The sequence below is a fragment of the Puma concolor genome, chromosome B3 (genome assembly GCF_028749965.1).
Source record: "Puma concolor isolate L17-30 chromosome B3, mPumCon1.1.hap2, whole genome shotgun sequence".
Classification (NCBI taxonomy): Eukaryota; Metazoa; Chordata; class Mammalia; order Carnivora; family Felidae; genus Puma; species Puma concolor.
Window position 1 is genome coordinate 26,373,030 of NC_141672.1, and position 27,649 is coordinate 26,400,678.

The 27,649-nt window shown below is 48.4% G+C and overlaps 2 protein-coding genes across 6 annotated transcripts in view; one reads left to right on the forward strand and one right to left on the reverse strand.

The window, feature by feature from the left end:
* Positions 1–324: 324 nt before the first annotated feature.
* On the reverse strand, positions 325–10,533 carry GSTZ1 (glutathione S-transferase zeta 1). 2 transcript variants are annotated; one of them, XM_025918800.2, is made up of 9 exons: positions 10,392–10,533; positions 7,383–7,434; positions 5,413–5,480; positions 4,859–4,939; positions 4,384–4,509; positions 3,205–3,283; positions 2,599–2,651; positions 2,105–2,154; positions 325–1,318 (listed from the first exon to the last, which is right to left on the reverse strand). In XM_025918800.2, exons 1-9 carry the CDS (start codon positions 10,404–10,406, stop codon positions 1,192–1,194), a joined length of 651 nt encoding a protein of 216 aa, XP_025774585.1. In that variant the 5' UTR covers positions 10,407–10,533; the 3' UTR covers positions 325–1,191. The 2 variants fall into 2 exon arrangements, with proteins under 2 accessions (XP_025774585.1, XP_025774586.1); XM_025918801.2 differs by lacking the exon at positions 10,392–10,533 and adding an exon at positions 7,713–7,816.
* Positions 10,534–10,588: 55 nt separating this feature from the next.
* The window catches only part of POMT2 (protein O-mannosyltransferase 2), a 44,836-nt gene continuing 27,775 nt past the window's right edge, over positions 10,589–27,649 (forward strand). Inside the window, exons 1-5 of one of the 4 annotated variants that reach the window (XM_086709157.1) lie at positions 10,589–11,120; positions 17,243–17,327; positions 22,840–22,944; positions 24,917–25,025; positions 26,749–26,857. In XM_086709157.1, coding sequence (XP_086565283.1) covers positions 10,678–11,120; positions 17,243–17,327; positions 22,840–22,944; positions 24,917–25,025; positions 26,749–26,857 — 851 coding nt within the window. In that variant the 5' untranslated portion in view covers positions 10,589–10,677. Of the gene's footprint in view, positions 11,121–13,840; positions 14,876–17,242; positions 17,328–22,839; positions 22,945–24,916; positions 25,026–26,748; positions 26,858–27,649 lie in introns of those variants that run through there. The other 3 variants (XM_086709159.1, XM_086709158.1, XM_086709160.1) reach the window with 3 other exon arrangements.

Below are 27,649 nucleotides of genomic sequence, written 5' to 3' on the forward strand. Positions count from 1 at the left end.
CAGGTACAGGACATAAAAGTCATCTGATTCCACTTCCAGAAGGGACCTCAAGGTGAGCTGCTACCTGGTTGGGGTCCTGAGCCATCCTGATCAGTGGCTGTTCACACTGCCCACGCAGGAGCCTGCCTCCAATTCCCAAGGCCATTCACGACTGGATTTATTTGAAGCGCTTACTCCTGGGACTGATCCGGAGAATGCTGCCCCTGAGGATGTGGGCCAACTTCCCTCTCCGTGTTCCAGTCAACACTTAATAGTACCATTCTAGTCCTGGAAACTTAGCTGGTCACAAAATGCTCTCTTTCCTAATTTTCCTTAAAAAAAAAAAAAAAAAAAAATTTTTTTTTTTAATGTTTTATTTCTTTTTGAGGGAGAGACAGAGCAAGTGGGGGAGGGGCAGAGAGGGAGACACAGAATCCGAAGCAGGCTCCAGGCTCTGAGCTGTCAGCACAGAGCCCGATGCGGGGCTCGAACGCACAGACCACAAGATGATAACCCAAGCTGAAGTCGGACGCTCAGCCAACTGAGCCACCCAGGCGCCCTTCTGCTTTTTCTATCTGTTCTCTTCTGCATCTGGGTCTGGTTCTCTCAGGCAGGCTTTTGAACTTCTTTCTCTCCAGTGCTCTTAAGTGCCAGGGGCCAGGCCTACCACAGGGTGGGCAAGTGGCTGGCTGATTTCCTCTCCTGGCCCAGACACAGGGGGATTCCAGCTAGGAAGAATGTTCATTTTCTGGAAAGCATCTTAACTGAATATAACCTAGAGGCCTGGGCTTCAGTTTAATTACCGTATTTCAGTGTGGACATTCTTTGCAGTCAGGTACAGTCTCAGGGAAGGGAAGAGGCGCTCGGGCTTCCTGACCTCTCTCCAGTGAACTTGCTAGGCATTTTAGTCTACACTGTGCCTGCATCTTCATGACTGCCCATGACATAGGTAATAGGTAATGTTCCTGCCTTCCTCCCTCCCAGCATCCTCTCCCCCACCCTACCCACATTCGACAGACTGTGGGTACTGGAAGCACAAAGAGGTTCAGTGGGAAGGCAGGTCCAGGGCTAGACTTCAAGTTCAAGGGCTAGGAGTTCAAATTTCCTGCTTCTCCACCTAGGGCTTGCCTGTTTCCAGGCCTGTTCAGCCTACCTAGCTTCTGCTCCTGTACCCCTTTCCTGCCCCCTCACCCACGGGGTACAGTCTGAGGGCTAGGCCCTCAGCTCAGGGGGTGTATCTGGCTGCCGACAGGGGTGAGACACTTGGAAAGCCTCCAAGGCCAGCAGCGTCTTGTTGATGCGGCTGATGGTAGGGTAGGGAGTGAGATCCACCTTGAACCTGTAGCAGAGAAACATCTGTCTCACACCATCTCAACACCAGGTGTGCAGGGGAACGGGCAGACTGCCCTGTGTGCAGCGAGGGAAGCACAGAGGTGGGCTGGATGGGGCCCCTGGAGCTGACCAGAGAAGGACCAGGAAGGTGGCCCTGCCACGTGGGGGCCTTGTTCACAGGTGGCTCTGGGATGGGCGGGTCTCATGCAGTACTGTCTAGCATCTCTGTTGCCTACTGTTCCTATTCCAAGCAATGGCTGTTCATCGAGAACCTACTACACATTTACATATACAGATAATCTCTCTACCCATATCCCAAGCTTCTCAAGGGCAGCCAATGTGTCATAACATCTCTGTATCCTGATGGTGCCTGACATGATGCCTTCCAGAGAGGCACTCTTTCATGCCTCCCTGAAGGGCTGTTGGAGGAAAGCAGAGTAGAGCTCACTGCTGGGCACAGACATACCATGTCGGGGGCAGCAGGCTCTTGCGGGAGGTTTCTTCTAGGGGTGGCCACCAGGTGAGCCACCTCCTCTTAGGAGCAGGGGCTATATGGGATTGTATGAGCTAAGACGGGCATGGTCGGGGGCGCTCCCCTGATTTCTTCCGCCTGTCTCCTCCAGGCCACAGTGGCTGGTGTGGTCTGGCACCCGGGGCTCCCTGGCCAGCTGGAGGGAGTCTCCGCATGAGACGCTTCCTCGGTAGATGAAGTTGGGGCCTGACGGTGGGAGGAGGCTGGGCATTTAGAGGGGAGGAGCCAGGTGGGAGAGGGTGGGCAGTGGGGCTCTCTTACCTTTCAGCGTTTGCCACCTGAGGCACTAAGCAGAGATCAGCCATGGACACCTGAAAGAGGGTCGGGTGGGTTTGCATCAGGGTGTGTGCCCCGGACTCACAGGCTGGGCTGGCTGTGTCCACGGGCTGCCAGCCCTTGACAGTTCCCTTCTGCTCCTGGGTCTTCCACCCCATCCCCACTGCCCCATCCCCCTCCTCTTCTCCCCCATCTGTCCCCAGAGCACGTGTCTCCCAGGCCAGGATCCAGTTGTCCTGACAACCGGCTCTGGGGGGGGCCAAAAAAGGTTTGATGGTCTCAGTGGATCTTAGCATGCTTGTTAAAAACCACCATCATAGGCACTTCCCTTGAGCGCCCAGCAGGGAGGAGACGCCTCAGGATGAGGTGAGGGGCCCTGAAACCACCCCAACCCTATGCCTTCTCCGGAATCTCTCTGGCCTGCTCTTGCCCCAGGGTGGAGGGAGAAGGCCGCTGTAGGAAGGCCTGGGAGAGCTTACCTCGTCTCCCACACAGTACCTCCCTGCTGTGCTCTGCAGGATCTGCTCCAGAGCTGTGGGGAGGCCACATGGATTTTACTCGGGGCACAGACTGGGCCTTGGCCCCCATAGTTCTGAAATGGGCAGCTGAGTGACAGGCTGGGGCATGTGTGTTGGAGGGAATGCGACAACCAGATCTGGAGAGAGTTGCCGGGGATGTGGAGGCAGATGATGTTTCCCCGGGGTTCCTCCAGCCCAGTGGCCATTCCCTCCCCAAGAAGGGACAAGACCGGCCACTGGCCGAAGTAGCAGCTGTCACACGATGGGCTGGTGCTTTGCTAGCCTTCGTTTCCCGGCTGGGGCAGGCAGTGAAGCAGAAGTTGGGCCATCCAGCTCCAAAGGGCTGTGGGCCTCAGGTGCTGAGGTGCCCAGAAGTACTAGAGGTTGAGGCCAGGTTTGGACAGTATCCAGTCCCACTTCCTCCTTGGCTCTGCCCCCCTACCCTCACCCATGCCATTGTCAGGACCAAAGAGCCTGGGAAGCTGTTTCAGATGCCCACGGCCTTAGGCACGAGAGCTGTGTCATTGAGAGGTCACCCTGGGATGGCTCGCGGGAGTAAGGACTCACCGTTAAAGCCAGAAGTGATGGCCTTCTGGGCCCAGGTCAGCTGGTTCTCCTGTCCCACTTGCTTCAGGACAGACAGGTTCTATGCAACCAAAGATGATAATCTGTGACTGGCTTTGGGAACCGCCTGCGCCTGCCAAGCCCCCTCAGGGAAGCTCAGTTCCCTTTCTGCCCCAGGTTGTCCATCTGCCCCTCCTGGGCTCCATGAATCCCCTCTTCCCATCTGGGCACTGAGGGTGGATGGGGGCTGGGACAGAGAGTGATCCCAGCAGCCACCTTCTCAGGTTGCCCCAGTGCCCCCTGTTGTCGGGAAGCTTGTGACCCTGGCGGAGGTGTGGAAGGGTGGGGGCACAGGACGCGGCCATGACCTGAGGCCCGTCTCCCCTGCAACCAGTGGGTCTCCCTTATGTGGCCCCTTGTGAGGAGAGGGGGGTGCAACATGAGAGGTGGATGGGGGAGAAGCATAGGTGGCTTTCAGGAGATTTGGACCCTTGTTCCATCCTTACACCCCTGGAGCCATTTCACTTCTGGGCTTCAGTTTCCTCATCTATAAAATGGGGCTATCTGTCTGCTCCAATCTCCTTGTTACAAACAACAAGGTAACATGGGGATGGGGGCACAGGTACAGTCAGGGGTCCTGGGCCCTGGCCCCTGCTCTGCCATTCTTAGTCGAGTGACTCTGCAAAGTCCCTCCACCTTTCTGGGGCTACTTCCTCATTTAAGCCAGGGATTAGCACAGATGAATTGCTTTAACACTTATTTTTTAGCAGGGAAAATTTTAAAAGATAAAAATCTCTCGAGACTCCCAATCTATGCTACAGAACAGATGAGAGGGAGGCCGTTCTGGTTAAAGGTGGGGAGGGGTCTGGCTCTGCAGCACTCAGCCTCTCCCCTGCCACCTGGCCCCTCCCCTCCTTGGGAACCTCTGGGCTGTCCTTGGAAACCTGGGGCTTCTGAGAATGCGGCTGGGGGCCCCGCGGGGCAGGTGATTTCTGGGATCCCTCGCCCCTCTGCCACGTGGTCTGGGTCTAAGCCCCTGAGAAGCCCTCCTGTCCTCCTGCCGCCCCCACTCCCAAGCTGGGTACCCCACTATGAGGCCCCACACCCAGTGTGCCTCTGAAGGCAAGAGTGTGTGAGGGGAGGCATATGAGAGGCGTGCAGGGTGCGAGTCCAGAGCCACACCTGCAGGGGCTGGATGCCGCTGGCGATGAGATCGGAAATCATGCGCACGTGGGCTCTCTTCTTCGGGTCCTGAGGCAGGAGTCGTGGAGTGGGCCGAGTCTCCTCCAGGTACTCAATGATGGCCAGCTGTTGGGAGGGGAGCAGCGAGACACTGGGATGGGAGGGCCGCAGACCCCTGGACCAGAGTGACGGGGCCAGCAAACTCCTCCTCGCCCTCCTCAGCTGGAGCCCGCGAGGCTGACACTCCCCCAGGGAAGAGCTCTTTGTGGCCCCCTGTGCTGCAGAACTTGGTCCCCATATGCTCGAGTCTCCGTCACTTCCCCAAACAACCAGCCGAGCTCCCTCCCTCTGCCAGGAACTTATCATGTCCCTACTAAGGCCTAGGCGCTTGGCCACACACAAGCAAAGAAGAACTGTGAGGTCCTCTTGTTCGGGGCACCCCTCTTGCAAGGGGCCTCCCAGGCCCTGCACTCACTGACTGGCCAATGGTGATGCCATCGATCTTCAGGGCCGGCACCTGCTTCATGGGATTCAGTGCCTGGAATTCTTCAGAGAACTGTGGAGACAAGGACCTGATGGACGAGGTGGCCTGGACTGGGCACACAGGAAGACCCCAGGCTTGCAGCCCACCTGCACTCTCCTCCCCTGGGCAAGGCCTGAGGGATCCAGGCAGTATTCCAAAATCCACTGGCTGCTGAACTACAGGATTCATCCCAATGGCCTGGCTGTGTGTGTCCCCTTGTACCTCACACTGTGGTCACCAAGGTACATCCAGATGGCCCAGCAAGGGGCAAGGACCCCCATTCGCCACTCACCCTCCTGGGGTCAGGCACCGAGAGGCCAGGCTGTGGCACGGAGCCTGGAACCGGGGCCCTTCCCATGACTCCTCATGCTGCACAGCTTGTCACCCCGTCCCTCCAGGGAGAGCCAGCAGGTTCACCTCTTGCGGGGAAGAAGTCTGCACCCTCTTCTGGGTCCCTCTACCAGACCTCCAACTCTCACATGGTGGTCCGGGGGCGGCCTCCTCACCTGCTGGCCTCCATCCTTTATGAGGTTGATGGGGATCGTCTCATAGTCAATGCTTTTCAAGGCCAGAGCTACGAGAGACAGCAGAGTCAGGGGACAGCTTCTGGTTATACTTCCAAGGGCTACATGAGGTTCCAGAAGGAGACTTCTTTTTCCAGGCAGCTAGGTGACCAAGGCCCAACTTGGCCCTGTCCTCATCTCTCCAGCTTCCCTGGTCACTACCCACTCTCCTCCCTCAGGTCTCTGAGGCTCTTCTTGCCCCCAGACTCTCAGGGCCATCCTCTCCATACCCGCACAGGGTCCCCGCACCCAAGTGGTGCCTACAGGCGTGTGCCCTGGCACCCTGGGATCTCCTGGAGGGCAGCAGGGAAGTGTTCTGGTCACCTCTGTCCCCTCCAGGGCCTTGAACAGTGGCAAGCAGGGCTTATTTGTTGGAGACCTGCAATTATTCTCTCATGAAGGTGTCCAAGGGCCCAGGGCAGGTGCTCAAGTGACCACAAAGTGCATACACAAGCAGATGACACTCTCCAGAGAAGAATTCCCTTTCTCATCCATTTTCTCTGTTCTCAGAGCTGATTACTATCCCTTCCGAGCAGGGCACCAGGGCTCTTTAGTGGCCTCACAGTATCTGCTATGACTCCTAGTGACCAGATTTCCTCTCTGTGCCCTTTGATAATTTCCACCGGCAAAGTGAGGGTAAACACTGGACCAGCCTAGTGAAGACTCTGTGTGTGTGTGTGTGTGTGTGTGTGTGTGTGTGTGTGTGTGTGTGTATGCGCATGTGCACTGAAATATGGTGACGGCTAGTCTTGGGCAAAGGCAAAGGAGCGAGGGGAGGGGATGAGACGTGTCACGGTCTGAAGAGAGACTGGGAGGCACGGGGCTCTTCCTCAGCGCTGGTCAGCCCCACTCTGGACAAAGTGGCTGCTGGGGCCAGGAGGGAGAGGTCATTGCACATGGGTCCTGTGGCTCCTGTCTGGCCCAGCTAGGGCAGAGGTTCCGGGGCCAGAGGAGGTGCCTGGAGAGATTGTGTCCTTTGGCACCCCAGTGCACTTGCCTACTGATTCTAGCAACTGCCAACTGACTGTGGGGCGGGGGAGGGTCATGGCAGATGGCTTCCCAGTTAGGGCCAGACTACCGGAGGCAGACTGCTTGGGTTCAGATTTCATCACATTCATTTGCTAGCTGTGCAGCCTTGGGCAAGAAACTTAATGAGCCCCTGTGCCTTGGTTTCCTCATCTGACAGTAGAGTAGTTAAGAACACAGACCCTGGAGGCAGACTAGCTGTTCAAATTCCAGCTCTGCCTCTTACTAGCTACCTATTCTTGGGCAAGTTATTTAATGTCCCCGTGCCTCAGTTTCCTCACCTGTACAATGAAGGCAACAATAATCCCTCCCTCCTAGGGTTGCCAAGGTTTAAATGGAATCATGCACATAAAAACATCCAGCACGGTTTTCCCGCAGTATGAGCTGGGACTATGATCTTTGCCACAGGCTGTGTTGAGCTGAGGGAGGGACGGGTCAAGCTGGGACTAAACCGGAGGGCCCTGGTTTCTGCTTCCTTGAAGCCTCTGGGGTTGACACTGGCCAGTTCCGTTTAATTGCCAGATCAAATAAGATAAGAACCGAGAAAGGCCAGCTGTTCCCTGCCAGTTACCAAGCACCTCTGGGTTTTGTGAGCCTGCTTTAAGTGTGGTTGCTAAGTGGCTTTGGAGGGCAGGGTGGGAGAGGTGGCAGGTCCAAGGGAAAAGACAACCCACCTTCCTGCCACCCCCACTCTCCTCTTTTTGGCACTTCCTAGGTGGAGGTGCCATTCAAGGTGCAGGTGCTAAAGTCTCCAGGGCACTGGGGACACTGGTTGCTGGGGGTGGTGCCCTGTCTGACAGAATACCCCTCTGTCCCAGGCCAGCTCTCCACGCAGGGCTCTCTCCACCTCCATCCCCCCAGGCCCTTGGTGGGAGCACAGTACTTACCGATTCGAACTCTCCATGAGCAGGAGCTCCGGAAATAGGAGTACAGGATGGGCTGAGGAGAGACAGCATGAAGATACATGTTAACCCATGCTTGTGGGGGTTCTCAGCCCCAGAAGCCCGCTGGTGAGGCAACGGCCCTCAGCGGGGGGGCTCCAAGTCAGCAGGCCTCCGTTCCCAGACCCGTGTCTGCAACTCAGGCCAGACTCCGAGCTCCCTGGGTCAGAGGCCTTGGGAGTCAGGTGGGGTCCCTCAGCTCCAAACTGTGCTATCGTGCATCCCTGAGGTCCAAGGGGCCCCCAACAGGGCAGCCAGCCTGCACGTCTTCCTTACCTTGCCAGACTCAGTCATGGTGTTGTGGTGACCCTTGGCCTCTCAAGGAATGTCCCCTCTCCCAGAGCTGCAGAGCAGGGGGAGGAACCCTGAAGGGGTGGATCCCATGAGCCAATGGGGAAGCTGGGCTAGATAGGCTTCCGGGGAAACTTTGACTCTGGTCAGAAAGGACATCTCTTTCCAACTTGTGGGAAGTTTTCTATGTTCCCGGTGGAGCCAGATTTGGTGTCTTGGGCAGACAAGGTGGCCTGGTTTTGGAAGCAGTAATTCACGTAGTGTGGTGCACTGGATGCTGGCATACCTAGGGTCTGGTCCCAGTGCAGGAACTAGCTCTGTGTGACCTTGGGCAGATCCCTGCCTTCTCTATTCTCTAGTCTTTTCTCTCTCATCTGTAAAATGAGGGGTTGCTGTAAGATGATAGCATAATTCCTTCCAGCAGCAACAGAAAGACCAGGAATTCTAGTTCTTTCATGCTGCAGTGCCCGTCTCTCTCAACCCACCACCCACCCATCAGTCCTTTAGGATGGTCTCATAAAAATAGCTGGGGGATATGCCCATGGACTCCAAAGCTAAGGTCACAAAAGGACAGCCTATAGTGTATTGTGTTTGGTCTACTTATATTTAAAAATGTTCCGGGGTGCCTGAGTAGCTCAGTCAGTTGAGCGCCCACCTTCAGCTCAGGTCATGATCTCACGGTTTGTGGGTTCGAGCCATTCACTGGGCTGTGTGCTGACTGCTCAGAGCCAGGAGCCCGCTTCAGATTCTGTGTCCCCTCTCTCTCTGCCCCTCCTCCACTTGCACTCTGTCTCTCTCTCTAAAATAAATGAACATTAAAAAAATTAAAAATGTTTCTAGTTGGTTGCCAACGTTGAAAAATCAAGATGTTTCGTATATAAGCCCTATTGTCTGTTTTTTCTTAAAAAGATCTGGAGACAGTGGACTCGGATTCTTGAGTAGCAACAATTGATTGGAGACAATTACTGGCCTCCTTCAGTCAGGGCATGCCCTCTCTGGTCTGCCATGTTCCTTACCTGGCCCTCTTCTCTCATTTTTGTTACCCTGGAGGAGGCTGAGTGTGTGTGTGATCTCTCCTCTAAAGTTTAAAAGACTCAAAGTTCATTTCTCTGGTCCTTCTCGGGTAGTCAGCATTTCAAAGCAGGGCCCAGGACTAGTAATTAGTTAGCACTCATGAATCTCCAGGCAGACACGTGTGTATCCATATGGATGAGGGAGAACACAACGGGATTTCTAGATCACCTCTGACTACCATCCCTTTGACTACAGACATTTCCCCCAAGTTCCCTCTCCCTTCTGCACCCCTGAGCACACCAAACTGCTCTGTGGCCCTGCCTTCACCGTCCATGAACCATCAACTCCGTCTTCTAGAGAGGGCCCAATCCTCTCTAGACTACATCCCTGAACTATCAACCAGGCCTTCCCAGGTTGGTTTCTGAGCCTGGGAGTTCCAGCCGGTACTGGAGGCACCTTTTGTGGGGAAAGTAAAGATGGCTCTGGTGCAGAGGGCAGGTGATAGACGGCAGGTGTCTTTGGAAGCAGAGGAACTAGGTGGCCACGACTAGATGAACCCTATTCAGAGGTACATCCCTTTCCCTAACAGGTCAGGCTGGAGGGGCTCCTGGGGCCAAGAAGCAGGGGCTGCTGGTGAGGGCCGGGACCACTAGAGAGCCTCAGACATTAGCTTAGAATCCTTAACGAAATGTCTTACCTAATTACTGAATGTTACATCTTCACCTGTGCTGAGGGTGACCACAGAGTCACTGCGAATGCCACTGCCCCCAGGTTTCCTACTTATGGGCCATCAGGAAACGTAGCGGAGAGCAGTTTCTGCTTTTCCTCTTACCAGTGATAATTGCGTCAACTACCCTGTGCTCCCTTGTGCACTTGTAGAGCTAGATTTTAAGCTCTCATCACTACCCCTGGAGGAACTTCGTTCCCAATTCAAATCTGGATTCTGACGAGTCTAGCAGATTTTATTTTTAAACCATTTCTCACGCATGTTTTGAGAGAACGACTCCTAAAATCCCATTTGTGAGTGGGAGAGCTATATATTATTACGGGGATGCTGTATCCCATCTGACATGCCCGCTACCTTCCTTGGTGGTTCTCAAACTTGAATAAGACTTTAAAAGTTCATCGGGGGCGCTTATTAAACATGCAGATTCTCGGGCCCCTTCCCCCAGAGGTGACACCGTGGCTCTGGGCCAAGCGGGGAGGCGCTCCCCAGGTGCTGGCAATGACTTAAAGCGTCCAGGTGCTCTCTCATAAAGCAAACCACCTGGGAAGGCCCTAGGTTAAGTGTTAGGACCCGTCGGGCCGACCGGCTGGGAAAGACCACACGGGCTGTACGGAAGAGGGAAGCAGGGGACAACGTCTTGAAAACCTAGCAGAGAGAACGGTAAGAGGCAGGTGGAGCGCGAGGGTACAGCGACTCCACAGCGCCCCGCACAGTCCACCAACCCGCGCCGCCTCGGGCCCAATCCTCTCCAGACTACAGGCCCCAGCGGGCAACAAAAAGCTGGCAGCGCGCAGGCGCAGAGCGGCGCCAGTGCGGCGCTCTGCATGCCGGGAGCGTGCGTTGTCCAAGGTCACCTTTAGCCCCTCCCCGGGTTTCTCAGTGTTTCTAAGTAGTTTCCCTCTCCCTGTATGCGTGGCACAGACCTTCCCCGCTTGCATCTCGCGCCTGGGGCCACCCCTCTTCCAGGCCCGGAGACTTCACGTCTGGGACTCTCCGACTCGTCGACGGCTGTGGCCCTGTGAGACCCCGACACGTCAGAACTTACACTTCTGTTGTGGTAAAGCTAGGGGTTGGACTAAAATGATCTTTAAGGGCTCCTCTGGCTCGCCCCGCCCTGCCGCCACGCCCCCACTCCCGGAGCTGCTGGGAGTTGCAGTTCCTTGAGCCCGTTTTCTCCCTGGCCGGCCCGCCGGGCCCGCGCGGCCCGTCATGCTCTGCGCCACTAGCCGCCTCTTAGCGGCCCGGACGGCGACCGCACTCCCTGCCCAGCCCAGAGGCCGGGGCCCCGGGGCCCGCTGCCGGCGCAGGGAACTACATTTCCCAGGGCACCCCGAGCTGGACCTGAATGACTTCTTGACCGGGCGCGTGCCGGTGGGCCGGAGGGCGATCCTGAGGAGGGGCAGGATGCCACCAGCGGTGGGCGGAGGCCCGGCCCGGTCCGAGCTGCGTCCCCGGCGGGGCCGTTGTGGGCCCCAGACTGCTAGGGTTGTGGGCCCGGACGAGACCGCCAAGCCTGCAGCGCGGAGCCGCAAACGGCCTGGTTGGGGCTCGCGGCACTTCGAGGCAGCTGGCCGGTGGGCCCTGCTGGCCCTGGTCACGCTGCTGTCCTTCGCCACCCGTTTCCACCGTCTGGACGAGCCGCCGCACGTCTGGTGAGTGACAGGAGGGACTCGGTGGGTCCCATGGCAACCGGGTGGGAGGGATGCGCCCTCTGATTGGCCCGGGGGCACGAAGGGGCGGGAATCACAGGAGGAGGGGCGGGGCTGCGCTGGAGTGGGAAACAGGTTTCTGGAGGTTGCTTTTGGCCAGGCGCAGTCTCTGTGAGAGGAGTCTTTTTTTTTTGCTCTGGCAGTGGGATTTGCTTTGGCAGTGGATTCCTTAAGATCCGATAAAGCGGTATTTCAGATTGTGGCTTTTAAAGGTGCTTTGAACTTTCAAGGAGGATTGGAAATTCTTAGTATAGAATTCCCTAGGGGCGCCTGGGTGGCGCAGTCGGTTAAGCGTCCGACTTCAGCCAGGTCACGATCTCGCGGTCCGTGAGTTCGAGCCCCGCGTCGGGCTCTGGGCTGATGGCTCAGAGCCTGGAGCCTGCTTCCGATTCTGTGTCTCCCTCTCTCTCTGCCCCTCCCCCGTTCATGCTCTGTCTCTCTCTGTCCCAAAAATAAATAAACGTTGAAAAAAAAAATTAAAAAAAAAAAAAAAAAAAAAAGAATTCCCTAAAGCCTGAGTTCCTAATCTGCAGGATTTCCAGGCATCATGGGAGGCAAAAATCATCCTGGGGAGGGGGGACGACAATTTGTGTGTCCAGGGATGATGACAGGGGTCTCAGGAAGCAGGTCTGGGGCCCTTTTGTGAGGAGAGACTTGTGTTCTTAAAGGCTTTATTTTGTAGGACTCAGATTTCATGAGATAAGTTTAAAAAGTCTCCAACTAGAAGGAGAAAAAGTTTTATACAATCTGAAAATGGTTAATTTATTAGTGAACAAGCGATACCATGTTTTGTCAGTATCCCTGACAAGAAAGTTAGTGTAGGGAATGTTAGAAATGGAACTCTTTGACCAAAAAGCCAGCTATAACCTATCTGGGCTATCCTACTGGGAGGTGAATAAATTAGCCCATTATTGTTTCATGAGTGTTGGCAGAAGACACAAGACTCCTGGGTCAGAGATAAAGGACTTACTCATGGGGCAGGAAGTAGGATGAACATCAGCATATTGGCTTAAGTTTGAATCTCCCACTCCCTCCCCCCTGCTGATCTGGAGTTGTTAGGGGAAAGAAGGACAAATCATGCTCAGGAATAGTCCAGGAAGAATCTAAAATGTTCAAAATGTAGGTTTATATAACTCTCCACCTCTTTTATCCTGATCATTACCCAGTTGTTGGCCAAGAGGAGATGAGCCCTTTCTGATGATGACTGCATTAGGTGACCAAACTGCTTAACTAAGGAGTGTGAACCAGGAAGAGGTGAGGGAAGCAGAGTTAGAAATCGTTCTGTGCTTGACAATACCAAATGCCTGTGGAGGGTAGGGAGTATGGAATGTCATCAAGTACCTTGACTATTGGCTCATTATTATGTGAATAATAATAAGGGAAAATAATAAGGGGAGAAAAAGTGCACTATTGTCAGACTGTGGATGGTTTGGAATGACATTGTTTAGTTTCAAGGACCCCAATGACATATGTGGAGTCAGATAATTAGACTGGAACAGCATCATCAACACTGTAACCTGAAAAAGTGTCCATAACAGTAAGGCACCAGTGATAGCCCGGAGAGGGGAACAAAGTCCTAAAACAGTTAGTTTCCTTGGAGTGGGCAGAGTCAATGCCCAGTGCGATGTGGCCTCCTTTATTGCAAGACAAACTGGTCAGCTTTTGGCTGGAGTCACAAGTCACCACAACGCAGTGATGGCTTCTGCTTCAGAAACATATAGTCCTTTACTTTGTGCCCAGTCCATGATGATAGATGTGTTTCCATGCCTGGGGCATTCATGAATCCAGGTGGCAATGGCAGGAGTCTATTTGGTACAAGCTTAATCTGCAGCTTGATTTCAGTCAGTCTTATCAGAATACTGGTCCTTACTGTGGGCATCTGTGTGAGTGATCCAGATTGTCCCATTGACAGGAAGCCATGACATTTTCCCCCACAGTTCTTGGCTCTGAAGAGGAGTGTTTGAAATTTCTCAGTATATAGTCTTCTAGGTGGCACACAGAAGCTAGGTTAGTGGTAAAAGCCCAAGAGCCAATAAAAGTATAACTTGTCTGTTTCTCAAAACTATTGTGTAAGGCAAGAGCAATGACTTTCAATTCAGCCAATTGTGCCCATCAACCATTATTACAGCTGGCCTTCCAGAGTTGTCACTGAGACCGGATGATTGTTGCTGCCCAGTGGATGCTATCAATGAACCAGGCCTTGAGAGGAACCTCTGTGAATCAAGACTCCGCTGAGCCAGTGGTTTTGCTTCAGGTGGCGGAGTGGAAGATAGTTTCTCCAAAGTGGGAGCTCCTACCTCTTATAAAAAATCAAGATGCCCCTAGGGCCAGGCCAGCTATATCACTTCCTTTGACCAGCAAGCCTATTGAGCCCTTCCCTTGTAGCCTTCGATTCTAAGTTGACTCACCCCAAGGTGGCAATATCAAGCCAAAGAGTCCTAAGGCCTTCATGGGTCGGGCACTCAGTTTTAATAAAGGCTTAGTGGGTTGATAGCTGTCCCTTTTATTTTTATTTATTTTTTTTTTAATTTTTTTTTCAACGTTTATTTATTTTTGGGACAGAGAGAGACAGAGCATGAACGGGCGAGGGGCAGAGAGAGAGGGAGACACAGAATCGGAAACAGGCTCCAGGCTCTGAGCCATCAGCCCAGAGCCCGACGCGGGGCTCGAACTCACGGACCACGAGATCGTGACCTGGCTGAAGTCGGACGCTTAACCGACTGCGCCACCCAGGCGCCCCGATAGCTGTCCCTTTTAAATAGTATGTGCTTGGTACCTGTGTCCAGCAGATGGCGCTGTTATCCTGGAGAATGGCCTCTCCTGGCTCTAGCTGCCCTATGTCTTTATGGCTGTGATTTCACTTTCCCTTCTTGGGATTTATATTATTTCTTCTGGACCACCCAGGATAGGATAGGATCACCACTCAACACACAGCAGTCCCGGAATGGGATAATCCCCTTTGACACTTATAGGATCAATGCCAGTGTACATCCCACTGTGGGAACCACAATAGTAATATAGGGGCCTTACCCACAGCTCATTTTACCTTTCCTTCCCCACTGGGAGCTTGGCTCAGACCCTGTCAGTTGAATTTGGGTGCTTTTTCCCCCTTGAACTTATAAATCTAATAGGCCTGCATCAGTAATTATAGTGACAGCCATCCAAAGATTATGCCATTCCCCAGTGGAGACTGTGGAGTGCTGGATGCAGGGGGTAGGATACATGTGTATGGCCTTCAGTCAGTCCCCTTTAGGGAGAGGGAGACCTTGGTTTTTAATTATTTTATTTTATTTTATTTTATTTTATTTTATTTTATTTTATTTATTTTATTTTTTTAACACAGCTGAGATTGTGGTAGAGGAGGAGGGATCATGGGACACAGGGAGAGAGTGGTTCTGAGCCACTAAGCAAGGCACATTTACTTTTGAGCACACAGCTCACCCAAGGAGCTTTCAATGTGTTCATTTTGCCCCAATTTTCTATATTGAATAGCAAGATCTCCTTACTGCTGGCACCACTTATGAAAGCTTTGGAGACTCCTTGATTCAGCAGCCATATGCATATTGCCTTTTAGCTGCGCCTGCTAGGCTTGCTGCCCCATTGTCATGATTACATCTCTTTCTTATTTTGCCAGAAGAGTGAGCAGTAACCAAGGCAGCTTTCAAACTGTTTCTTTCTCCATTCAGCCTCATTAATAGGTAAGATGGTGGGAGACTCTTACTACCTTCCTTGCCCACCACTTGGATAAGGGCATTTATTTACCAGATTCCATTCCCAGCTTATGGGGCCCTTGTCCTTTCTCTTACGGAAAGGTATGTCTTGGCATCTTATGCTTGTGACCACAGTCAGGGTCTAGGATTTTATTTTACCCAACTTACAAACTAGTAAGTTAGCCTGTCATTATTTTATGGATGCTGGCAGAAGACGAAGTACTGGGTTAGAGACAAAAGACTTTATTTTTCATGGCACAGCAAGCAGGATGAGAGCATCAGCAGGTGGGCATGTGTTCCTCTTGCTCCCCAATTCCCATGTGATGCCATGGGTCTGAATGAATGCCTGCACGTGCAGTGGGTTGCCTCACAGCTGAGGGATACTGAGCTTGGGGAATCCACTGTTTTATAACAAGCAGTAAACAAGAGTGCCCTCTGTCCCGGAGGAAGATGCTAACTCTTCTCTCAAGGTTGCCTTTCTGCAAACATATCCTGAGAAATGGCCTGAGTGAAGAGCAGCCAGGACCTTGCATTCTTGGCATACCCAGCAAGGTCTGTAGGAGCAAGAGAGAGTCAGGGAGGATCGTCTCTCCCAACACAAACACACAATAAAAGCCAAGAAGAGATGTGAATGTTACTACTAGTTTTACTTGGGAAATTTTTGAAGTAAAAATCTCATACCCCTTTGTCAATATGTTTCCAAACAGACCTCAACACTAACCAGAGGTGTTGGGGCAGTTTAAATAGTGCCCAGTTGGGACAGTTTATAAATGTATGGGATTTTATAGTCTACAGAGTTCTTTCACATGTTTTCTAAATTGAGTCCTAATACTTCCCTGTGAAGGGCACATAGCAGATATTATTGTCTTCATTGTGTAGATGAGAACAGAGATCCAGAGAGGGTGGGTGATTTTGCCAGGTTGCGCTGTTGGTAAGTGGTGGAACTGGGACTGATTTCTCTTCTTTCTGCAAATCCATTTTGTCACACTGCTCAGAAGTTACTTCTCTCTTTGACATCTCCATGCCACTGTTCTTACTTCGTGTCAAGCAGAGCATTAAGCAAACAGATGCAGAAATAGATTTACTCTTCTGCCTTACTATTGGACCCACTGAATTAAAGAATAAAAAAAGAGCCCTACACTTTGGGGAAAAGCATGTTTTGCCCCTTACGTTGTAGGTTGGTAATAACTGCTTATGGAAGCTGATCTGGGGATGGCTAGTCCCTAGAAAGCAACCGTTCTTCTGAGCTGCAGGGAGGAACTGACAGAAATAGCCAGGCTGTACCGGATTAACTGGGCTGCTTCCGTAAACTCTTTGTGCAGGATGTGAAAAGGTCATATAGAAGAACAAGATCTCTGCATTGTGTTTAAAAGCTAACATATTAGAATCACTTATTTACTTGCTTAATAATTTGTGCAACGAGGATAGCTTCTAGGTAGGCTCTTAACTCAATTTTTATATACTGATTAGTTCATTATAATAAGCTCAGTGAGTTCATGGTCAGCAGGTTAAGTACCAGAGGGTTAACGAGTGAAATTAGACTCCTGTGACAACCAGTTTGTAGTCTCTTACTGTTCAATAGCCCCACGGTGTAGTTTGTAATAGCAATAGTAATCTGCTTTCTAGTAGCAAAGTAGTCTCGGAGTCAGAAGGTAACAGACTTGAGAGAAAACCCTTACCTCAAGCCTTTTTATTTTATAGGAAAACTCTGTTCTATTAAAATGAATAGAAGTTGGGGAGCCTGGGTGGCTCAGTCGGTTGAACGTCCCACTTCGGCTCAGGTCATGATCTCTCAGTTTGTGAGTTCAAGCCCCTCGTTGGGCTCTGTGCTAACAAACAGCTCAGAGCCTGGAGCCTGCTTTGGATTCTGTGTCTCCCTCTCTCTCTCTCCCCCTCCCCTGCTCATGCTCTGTCTCTCAAAAATAAATAAATGTTAAAAAAATAAAATAAAATAAATAAAATGAATAGAAGCTCAAGCTACAGAATAAGTATAGATTTCACTTAAATTTTTAACTGGTTGGTAAATATTTGCTAACCTTTCTCATCTATCTCAATAAAGGTTAATTATCAGTGTGATGTCTTCCTCCAATTACTTGTGTCAAAAAAAATTTTTTTAAGTAAGCTCTACCCCCAACATGGGGCTCAAACTCACGACCCCAAGATCAAGAGTTGCATACTCTACCAACTGAGCCAGCTACATGTCCCAACGTGTCAAAAAATTTTTAATCCATATTTTCTCATTAACTGATTAAAACTTACAGCCTTTGGTTTTAACTGTAATTTAACAATGTTGTATTATGGCTATTTGGATTGTATGATAATTTAAAAATTCTCATTTCTCTATTTTTCCTTTAGTTGGGATGAGACTCACTTTGGAAAAATGGGAAGTTATTATATCAACCGTACCTTTTTCTTTGATGTACACCCACCTCTGGGGAAGGTAAGCAGTGTGATGACTGACAGCTCTCTTCAAATGGTTGGAGCAGAGTCTCAATCTTGTATTTAATTCTTGGGTTTGTGGAAAGAAATCTCTGACATTCCAGTCCAGCTGCTTACATGGTAAATCTTTGGTGTTTTTAGGAGTCCTCTGGGCTCAGAAATGGGGAGGCAGTCCATCAACCAATGGATGGATATTTAAAAAATATGGTACAGCTAGCTATACAATGGAATATTATTCATCCATGAAAAGGAATGAAGTATTGATACATGCTGCAACATAGATGAGTCTTGTAAACATTATGCCAAGTGAAAGATGTCAGACCCAAAAGGCCACATAGTATGATTCCATTTATATGAAATGTCCAGAATAGGCCAATCCACAGAAACAGAAACCAGATTAGTAGTTGCCAGGGTCTGGTGGGGAAGGACTGGGGGGTGACTGCAAATGGGTATGGGATTTCTTTTGGGGTGATGAAATGTTCTGGAATTAGGTAGAGGTGATGGTTACACAACCTTGTGAGTATGCTGAAAACCACTGAATTGTACACTTGAAAATGGTGAATCTTATGGTATATGGATTTTATCTCAATTCCAAAAACTAAAAGAAATGAAGAGAAGGAACATATTGCATAAAGCAGAGATTGCTTAGGGCAGCTGACTGTCTACAAGGGAGCACAACACCTTTCTCCCTCCCCACTCCCAGCATGCACATTCTTTGACCTGTACCTCTCACATGTTTTACAATTAGAAATCCCACAATCCGAATTCATTTTAGTCTTTTAAAAACAACCGCCTCTGAGAAAGCTAATGGATCAGCCTTTTCTTCCTAAATAAAGGCTGAGATCATTAGCACCAAGGGGACAGGAACTCGTCTGTTAGGAAGTTGGGGAGTCATCTTGGAGCATGGAGTACTTGGGGATGAAGGCATGGGTGAGGAGAGACAGGGGTGGTAGGCTGTGATAGGCAGGCTTAGGGGCGCAAGAGCACTGGGTAGGGGCCAGGGAGGGTTGGAGGGGGTGGTGGGATGGTGGCTCATTTCAAAATTAGCTCTGAGCCCACAGGGCACCTGGGTGGCTCGTCAGTTAAGCATCTGACTTCGACTCAGGTCATGATCTCATGGTTCGTGAATTCGAGCCCCACGCCGGGCCCTGTGCTGACAGCTCAGAGCCTGGAGCCTGCTTTGGGTTCTGTGTCTCCCTCTCTCTCTGCCTCTCCCCTGCTTATGTTCTGTCTCTCTCTCAAAAATAAATATTAAATAAAAATTCAAAATTAGCTCTGAGCCCAGAGCCAGAGTGGAAAATATGCCTTGGGGCACCTGGGTGGCTCAGTTGATTAAGTGTCCAACTTCGGCTCAGGTCATAATCTCGTGGTCTGTGGGTTCCAGCCCCGCATCAGGCTCTGTGCTGACAACCCAGAGCCTGGAACCTGCTTTGGATTCTTCTCTCCCTGTCTCTTTGTCCCACCCCCCCTATTTGCACTCTCTCTTTCTCTGAAAAATAAATAAACATTCAAAAAAGTTTTAAAAAAGAAAATATTATGCCTCTTTCTGTCTCCTTTTAAAGATAACAGCAATAAAAATCCGAGCAATTGAAAACTTAGTCTGTTTTAGTTATTTTCCATACATTATCTTATGTCATCCTCAGAATAAGCTATGGAGTAGATACCATTGTATCTCCATTTTGCCAGTGGGGAAACTGGGGCGCAGGGAGGAAAAGAAGTTTGCCATAGGGAGGAAAGCCCCTAAGTGGCAGAGTCAAGGTTTAGGCTGGCCTAGCGTCTACTCTCAACTCTTCTACCACACTGCCTCATGAAACTTGCCTTGCCCTAGTACTCGGATGACATCTGTTACTACCATACAATTAAGCAGTGGAATGTGTTGAATGTTTGCACTGGGCTAGCAGTGGAGGAGATTTTTCCTAGGAGAGCCAGCACAATTTTCCAGCTGGGGACTGCCTGTGTGTTTTTGGAGTCCCCCAGTGCTAAGCACAGTGAAGCATGTGGAATATTGGTTGATTTGTTTTTACTTAAGCCCTCGTTGCTTCACATCCCTGTGTGAAGGGGGAAATGTAAGGCTTCTTTCTAAACCACCCCTGCCCCACCTGATGGTCCTGTGCTCTGCCTGGTTGAAAGAGAGTGATGAACACAGCAGCTTTCATAGGTTCTAAGGCCAAACCAAAGACTCAGAAAGCCCCTTGAAGTTGCAAATGGGAAGTTTTCTCCTACAGTACTGAGGCTGATACCTGCTACTCCACACTGGCCCCCAGCCCTGGGTTAAAGAAAAATGCCTGCATCTAGTGAAAAATTTGATCTGCACAGAAGAAAGTAAAAGGTCACAAGCTACCTTTCCCCATATTTCTATTAGTTTCTTAAATGTTTTCTTAGAAATTCTTTATACAAATGTGTATATATTTATACATATACATGAACAATTGACATGTATAAATCAGACCAGACTAAAATTGTTCAGCAACTTATATTTTAAACATGATAGATCTTAACTTCTTTCCATGTTAGTACATAAAAATGTACTCCATTTTTTTAAAATTTATTTAATTTATTATTTTTTTTTTAATTTTTTTTTTTCAACGTTTATTTATTTTTGGGACAGAGAGAGACAGAGCATGAATGGGGGAGGGGCAGAGAGAGAGGGAGACACAGAATCGGAAACAGGCTCCAGGCTCTGAGCCATCAGCCCAGAGCCCGACGTGGGGCTCGAACTCACGGACCGCGAGATTGTGACCTGGCTGAAGTCAGACGCTTAACCGACTGCGCCACCCAGGCGCCCCTTATTTAATTTATTTTTAATTTGATTATAGTTGACACACAATGTTACATTAGTTTCAGGTATACCACTTAGTGATTTGACAAGTTTATACATCATGCTGTGTTCACAAGTGTAGCTGTGGTGTTACACTGCTATTACAATATCATTGACTGTAGTCCTTATGCTGTGTTTTTTATTCCCATGATTTACTCATTCCATAGATGGAAGCCTGTATCTCCTTCTCCCCTTCACTCATTTTGCCCATCCGTCACCCCATTCCCTCTAGCAACTGCCAGTTTGTTCTCTGTATTTATAGGTCTGATTCTGGTTTTGTTTGTTCATTTTTTTTAGATTCCATTTATGAGTGGAATCATATGGTGTTTGTCTTCCTTAGTCTGATTTATTTCACTTAGCATAATACTTCCTGGGTGCATCCATGTTGTCTCAAATGGCATGATCTCATCCTTCCTTATGGCTGTCGCAGTCCGTTCTTTTTAATGTTGTATATTATTCTATTATACAGATGTGTCGTGAATTATTTTACCTGTCTTCAATTGGTGGGCATTTATGTTACTTCCAGTTTTCAGACGTTACAAAAGATTTTGCAATGAACATCCTTGTACATTTATCTTTTCATAATTATTTATGTAGGTGTATCTAAAAGTTTCTTAGGAGCCAAACTAAAGAGTCAAAGGATATGCACACTTAAATTTGTGTTACATATTGCTAAGTTTTTCTGCAAAAATATTATAGTGATATATACTCCTACCAACAGTGTCTGAGCGTTGTTTTCCCCGCACCATTGCCAGCACTGGTATGATCATACTTTCAAAACATTGCCAATTTGAGAATGAAAAATTGTGTGTCACTGTTTTCATTTGCATGTCTTTATGAGTTGAGTTGAACATTTTCTTTGTATGTTAATTAGCCATTATTATTTGTTTTCTATGAATTTTCCCATTATTCTAGTAGGGTTTTTATTATTTTTACTATTATTATTATTGATTTGAACGAGTTAGTTAGAAAATTAGCTCAGGGCTACTTTTAACCTTAAGGGCTACCCTTTTAACTGTGAGGGAACTGGTGTTTGGCATAGTGCCAGCGTTTGACTTATTGCACTGTCTCTAATCCTCCCAACCCCCTGCAAGGAAGGTTTTATTACTTGTAGCTCAGAGATATTAAGTGTTGTCTGCAATCAGAGAGCTGAGATGCAAACCATCTGTGCATTTCTTCACTCTAGCAGACCAGCCAAGCAGTCTGGGAATTCATACCAGTTCCAGGCAAATTTGTCTTCTGAGATCCCAGGTGGGAAGGGATATCCATTTAATTGTCACCTGTTGGTTTTTGTCCATCTAGGTATTTGGATAGTTCCGTCTTTTCAATTCCTTCTCTTATTTTATATTAAATTAGTTATGTTAACTTCTGAGCCCTAGGATTCCTTTTTCTTTTCTTTCTTTCTTTTTTCCTTTTTTTTTTTTTTTTTTTTTTTAAATTTTTTTTTTTCAACATTTATTTATTTTTGGGACAGAGAGAGACAGAGCATGAACGGGGGAGGGGCAGAGAGAGAGGGAGACACAGAATCGGAAACAGGCTCCAGGCTCTGAGCCATCAGCCCAGAGCCTGACGCGGGGCTCGAACTCACGGACCGCGAGATCGTGACCTGGCTGAAGTCGGACGCTTAACCGACTGCGCCACCCAGGCGCCCCTTTTTTTTTTTTTTTTTTAACAAGGCTTTATAATCATTTATAAGCATTTTGGCTTCTGTTCCTTGCCATGGAATTATAGAGAGTGGAACTGGTTAGAACTAAAGTAAAACAGGAGCTGGTTAGCGATCTAGACCCAGTGGTCCAGACCCACGAGCAGCGTCTCAGGGAGGGACTTTCTCAATACAGCCAATGTCCTCTATCCTTCCACGCAGCCTAAGTGGGGCATAGGGGCCCAGCTAGGGCATTCTGGGGCTGTTAAAAATGCTTGGTATTTGCTGACACTTTTTATGTCTTAGCAGCTTCTGATTGCTTGTGTGGAAACTAGACTTTTACACTGTTGATAGCCATGGAAAGATAGACATGAAGGAGCTGATCTTCTTGAACGTTTTGAAGGACTCACAAATCTCAGTATAATAGTTGATTTGTTCTGGTTTGGAACATGCCAAGTTTGCCCTCCTTTGAAATATTAGAAATAAGAGAAACTGGTCTCTGGCCTTTTTGTATTTTTTCCACTGGGACTTTTCTCCTCTGGGAAAGTCTGTCTGTCTTAGCATTCTTTTTTCCCTTCTGCCCATTCCTAGTATGTAACTCCTTGGCCACTTTTCTCCGTCCTCATTCTGACTTGGAATCTCATTTCCCTTTCAGTGGCTCAGTCTTTCAGGAATCAGCCCCTGCCCGTGGCTTCCCCCATGAGCTGTCACGTTTTATTTCATAGCAAATGAAAGAAGGCTGAACGAGAGAGCCCCTCACCGGCCTTGCCAGTGGGATTTTTCTTTGTGGGATTTTTCTTCCTAAATGTTCAATCTGCCCTATTCCCAAGAACTTGGCCTCAACACAAGAGAGGATTTGTTTCAAGCAAAGAGCTCTGTGGACAAACGATTCTTTGCTCTGCAACAGCTGCAGGAGAAAATGTCACATTGGCAACTCCTGTGGACAGTTGTCAAGAGAAACCAAGTCTGGGTGCAGCTGGAGGGAAATTCAGGGGACAGAGGAATCTTAAAAGTCTCTCATCATCTTTTTGTTTGTTCTCCTTCTCTCCTCAGATGCTGATAGGTCTTGCTGGCTACCTGAGTGGGTATGATGGTACTTTTTTGTTCCAGAAGCCCGGGGATAAATATGAGCATCACAACTACATGGGAATGAGAGGAGTAAGGCTTCCTGACTTGCTCTAGACTGAACCCCGGGGCCACACTCAGAACATAATAATTGGAAGCCCTGGAGGGTAGCAAGTGTAGACAGAGGGACTTTATGTGGCAGTGGAAGGGAGGATGATTGGACCCACATCCTGTAGTAGATATTCAGGCATAGAGATTCAGAACTGGGTGAGTAAGAAGGGAAGGGAGGCCACAGATAATACCGAGATTGCATAGGTAGGAGCAAGCACACAGTGTCACCTATTGCCCAGCCCATGTGAGGCTTCAGATGTTGAGTTAGAGAGTAACCTAGGACCCAGGCAGCCAGGAGTCTCCTGCAGCCCTGACATTGGCCTCAGCACATTGACAGGCTACACATCATCCCTCTCCATGGCCACAACTGCTAGAGCACTGCCTACCTCTGAGGGCCCTTCTTAAGATTTTAGCATCTTTACACCCCTGCCATCAGGCCCCTGCTTCTTTCCCTGTGAAGGGTTCAGGCACCCAAAAGGGGTTTTCCAGTCTTTTAGGGGAGGCTATATGTTTGTCCCCAGTCCCAGCACCAGCCTTGATGAAGCATGGCCAGGCCTAAATACCCAACTCTGTGGGGACCCTTATGTATAGCTAAATGAAACCTGCAAAATCTGACCTCTGACATGGAGCTCTCAAAGCAGGTTGTGTTTATTTACAAGCTCCTTAAGGAGCTCAAAACGCTTTGGATAAAGGCTATATGCTTATTTGGGCTAACCATTGGATGATTTGCATGGTCATACCATATTAAACAAAGTTTTCCCCTACCCTCAAGCTCACATTCTTAAGTGATTCTGTGTCTTCCTAGTGACTTTTGAACATCACATAGTGTACGTAATTGGATATAGGTCTGACTCACTATGGACTTACTGTGGAAATTGAGAAGGCCAAATATAACAGCCTTGTATTCTTTCACACTAGGATACATTGCTTTCTATTGATAAAAAGTGGCAACCAAGATGTGAGAGTTTCCATTCCCCCAGCTTGTCTATTTACCTTTGATGGACAGGGTAGGGAGGTGGAGAGAAGGCTGGTGGTTCCAAACAAAACAAAACAAAACACAGCTCTCCAGATACTTAAGTGTCAGGTGATCTTTTTTCCAGAATCAAAATGCAACCTGTAGATTAAAGAGTGATTTCTGGTGTGATCGAAGAAGAGAGCCAAGGGAGAAATAACAAAAATAACATTAGAGTTCTTTAGAATATGAAAACACCTTAGAGAAGTCTTTCTCAACTTGCACCCACAGTTTTGTAATAGAAGCTGATGTTTATTGAGTACCTTGTGTGTGCTAATAAAACTAGCTCATTTAATCTCCAGAGAAAACCTCGTGAGGTAGGAACCCTTATTTTTCACATTGCATAGATAGGGAGGCTGAGATTCAGAGATACACTAGTTCAAGGTCACAGCTGGCAGTTGATGGGGCAGTCCAACTTCGGAGTTCCCTACTTGAAACCACTGTGCCATCCTGCCCACATCTACTTGGCTGAACTTTGCTGATTGCATATCAATGTTCAAGTTGGTGCTCAGTAGGCACGTGAATGTTGCTTGATATGACGATTCACTGTCACACCAGCCCTTTCTTATTTATAGATATTCCAGGTGATTTCAGGTCACCAAGTCACGCCTGCATCAAAGTCCTCCATTTTAAGTTTTTTTAAATGTTTATTTATTTTTTGAGACAGAAAGAGACAGAGCATGAATGGGGGAGGGTCAGAGAGAGGGAGACACAGAATCTGAAGCAGGCTCCAGGCTCCGAGCTGTCAGCACAGAGCCTGACACAGGGCTCGAACTCACGGACTGTGAGATCATGACCTGAGCCAAAGTCAGATGCTTAACCGACTGAGCCACCCAGGCGCCCCAAAGTCCTCCATTTTAAACATTAGCTTGTACCAAGTCAAGTAGGTCTCTGATACTTAGCTTAGTTGGCTGTTTGACTGCTTCTCTTTTCCTTCCATAGTTCTGTGCTTTCCTTGGTTCCTTGCTGGTCCCCTTTGCCTACCTCATTGTATTGGAGCTGTCCAACTCCCTCCCAGCAGCACTGCTCACTGCTGCCCTTCTCACCTTTGGTAAGTTGTCTTATACCATATTTCTTAGGAAATTGACTGCCACAGTATGAATATAGTTAGAAATCAATATATTTAAGGATCCTATCCATGGGCCCAGTAACTTTAGGATTGGGTGAAGTATTACAAATCTTATTTTCTTCACCAGTAATATTTACATATATGAATAGTTGTATGTAGCAAGCCTTTATATTATTAGAGGAGAGAGCTCACATACATAATCCCAAGGAATAGATTACCTCCAAGTTATCCACATTTGACTTTGGTGTAGATAAGAAGATAAATTTGTGTGTGTGCGTGTGTGCATTTATGTATTTGAAGGAGGCTTATGATTCTAATTCTGCTTCTCTCAGGTTACTATAAGTTCGCATTCGGTAAGTGATTTCAACTGAATGCAAGTACAGATGTCTCAGAAGTAGCTGGGTGGCAGGAGATAGCAAAATGAGAACTTAAATATTTTCTGTGGCTATTTCTCACATGGATAAATGAGAGCTGATCCATAGAAGTTGATCCTCTGCTGTTCTTGTTTTTGTGAAAGTGAGTTCATGACTTCATAGAACTTAAATTTAAAGAAGTCCAGGCCAAGTTAGGTGGGTGTTTCATGGGTGAATCTGGCTTTGTTCTGACAGATATGTTGCAAGATTATAGGGCCTTTCTATAGAGGATTGTGTCTTTGATTTCCTTTTTCAGTTATTCACCCATTCAGCATTTATTCTTTTTTCATTCCGTAACTATTTTTCAAACATCTCCTCTGTGCCATGCCACTTTTTTTGGCCTCAGAGGGTATGCTGATGAGACACTTTGCTGTCATGAAGCTAACCTTCAAGTGGGGCAGATGATAAATAAGCAAGTAAATTAGTAAGTCTGAAATGTAACAACTTCAACAATAGTGCGATGTAGAAAATAGAGTGGTATAAGGGAGAGAGTAATGGGGAGGGATTCTATTATAGGTAGGGTGGCCAGTGAGCAGCTCCCTGAGGAGGTGACCTCCTTGAGCAGAGACCTGAGTGAAGCAGAAGATTAACCCATGGAGAGATCTGAGGGAAAAGTGTTCAGGCAGAGGGAACGGCATGTTCAGTACAAGGCAGCACTTAGTGGTTTCAGGGAACAGTAAGGAGGCCAGTGTGGCCATAGTGGAGTCTGTGAGGCAGAGAGTGCTGGGAGAGGAGGTTGCACAGGGCGGGAGGCCATGCCGGCTTTGGCAGCTATCATGAGGGGTTGCTTAGTCTGAGTGAGATGGCAAGACTTTGAAGGCTTTAAGCAGGGGCTTGATGTAATGAAATTTTGTTTTAAAAACGATACTTTGGTGCCTGTGTGGAGGATCAGCTCCCAACAGAGACTTCATGTAAATCCTAAGACTCTACCCTAGGTATAGGTAGTTTGCGGTTACATAAGCAGGGCGGCAGAATTCCCCGTTTGCTGGTGGAAATGAGGAAGAGCCCTCGTCTCAGGACTGCTCCATCTGATTGAAAGACATGGTCCTTTCTTGGGTCATGGGCCTGAAAGCAGTGTGAGATACAGTTTCCTACTCCTGGGCTTCGGTGTACCCCAAAGCTGTGGCCTTCCACCTCCCTGGTGACTCAGTGGCTTATCTGGTCTTGACTGCATAAATGCTTACATGCAATTAAGTGTAAGGGGCACTATTTCTTATTGTTGGGGCGTTTGGTTCTCAGAGGGGCCCATCTCTGATTTCTACATTTTTGACCACTGAGCTCATGTTTTTCAGACACAGGATGCCTCACTCTGTCCCAGTACATCCTCCTTGACCCCATCTTGATGTTCTTCATCATGGCTGCTATGCTGAGCATGGTCAAGTACAACTCCTGTGCCAACAGGTCAGAAACACCATCTTTTCAGGGGTTGGCATGGGGGTGGGGTCAGAAGCTGTGGAAGCTCCAAAATTTCTATAATGGCCAGAGACAGGGTAGATGCCTTCAGGACTTGTCTTAAAGCTGAACTTAAGGCAAGCATACTTTTTTTTTTTTAGAACTTAGATTGCCCATTTTAGATCATAAAAATATATTTTAAAATGTTTTCTATGTATTTTTGCCTTACATGAGATTAAGAAAATGTCAGTTGTCTTTTTTAAGAGTATTATTATTATTTTTACAATGGGGTGGATTTGGGTAGGGGTTTGTGGATATCATGGAGGAGTCCTAATGCCTTCCCCCACCCCACCATTTCCTTTCCTTTTCTTTTCTTTTCTTTTCTTTTCTTTTCTTTTCTTTTCTTTTCTTTTCTTTTCTTTTCTTTTCTTTTCTCTTTTTTCTTTCTTCCTTCCTTCCTTCCTTCCTTCCTTCCTTCCTTCCTTCCTTCCTTCCTTCCTTTCTTTCTAAATATATGAAATTTATTTTCAAATTGGTTTCCATACAACGCCCAGTGCTCATCCCAACAGGTGCCCTCCTCAATACCCATCACCCACCCACCCATCAGCCCTCAGTTTGTTCTCAGTTTTTAAGAGTCTCTTATGTTTTGGCTCTCTCCCACTCTAACCTCTTTTTTTTTTTTTAACCCCACCATTTTCTTTTTTTTTTTTTTTAATTTTTTTTTATTTTTTTTATTTATATATGAAATTTATTGTCGAATTGGTTTCCATACAACACCCAGTGCTCATCCCAAAAGGTGCC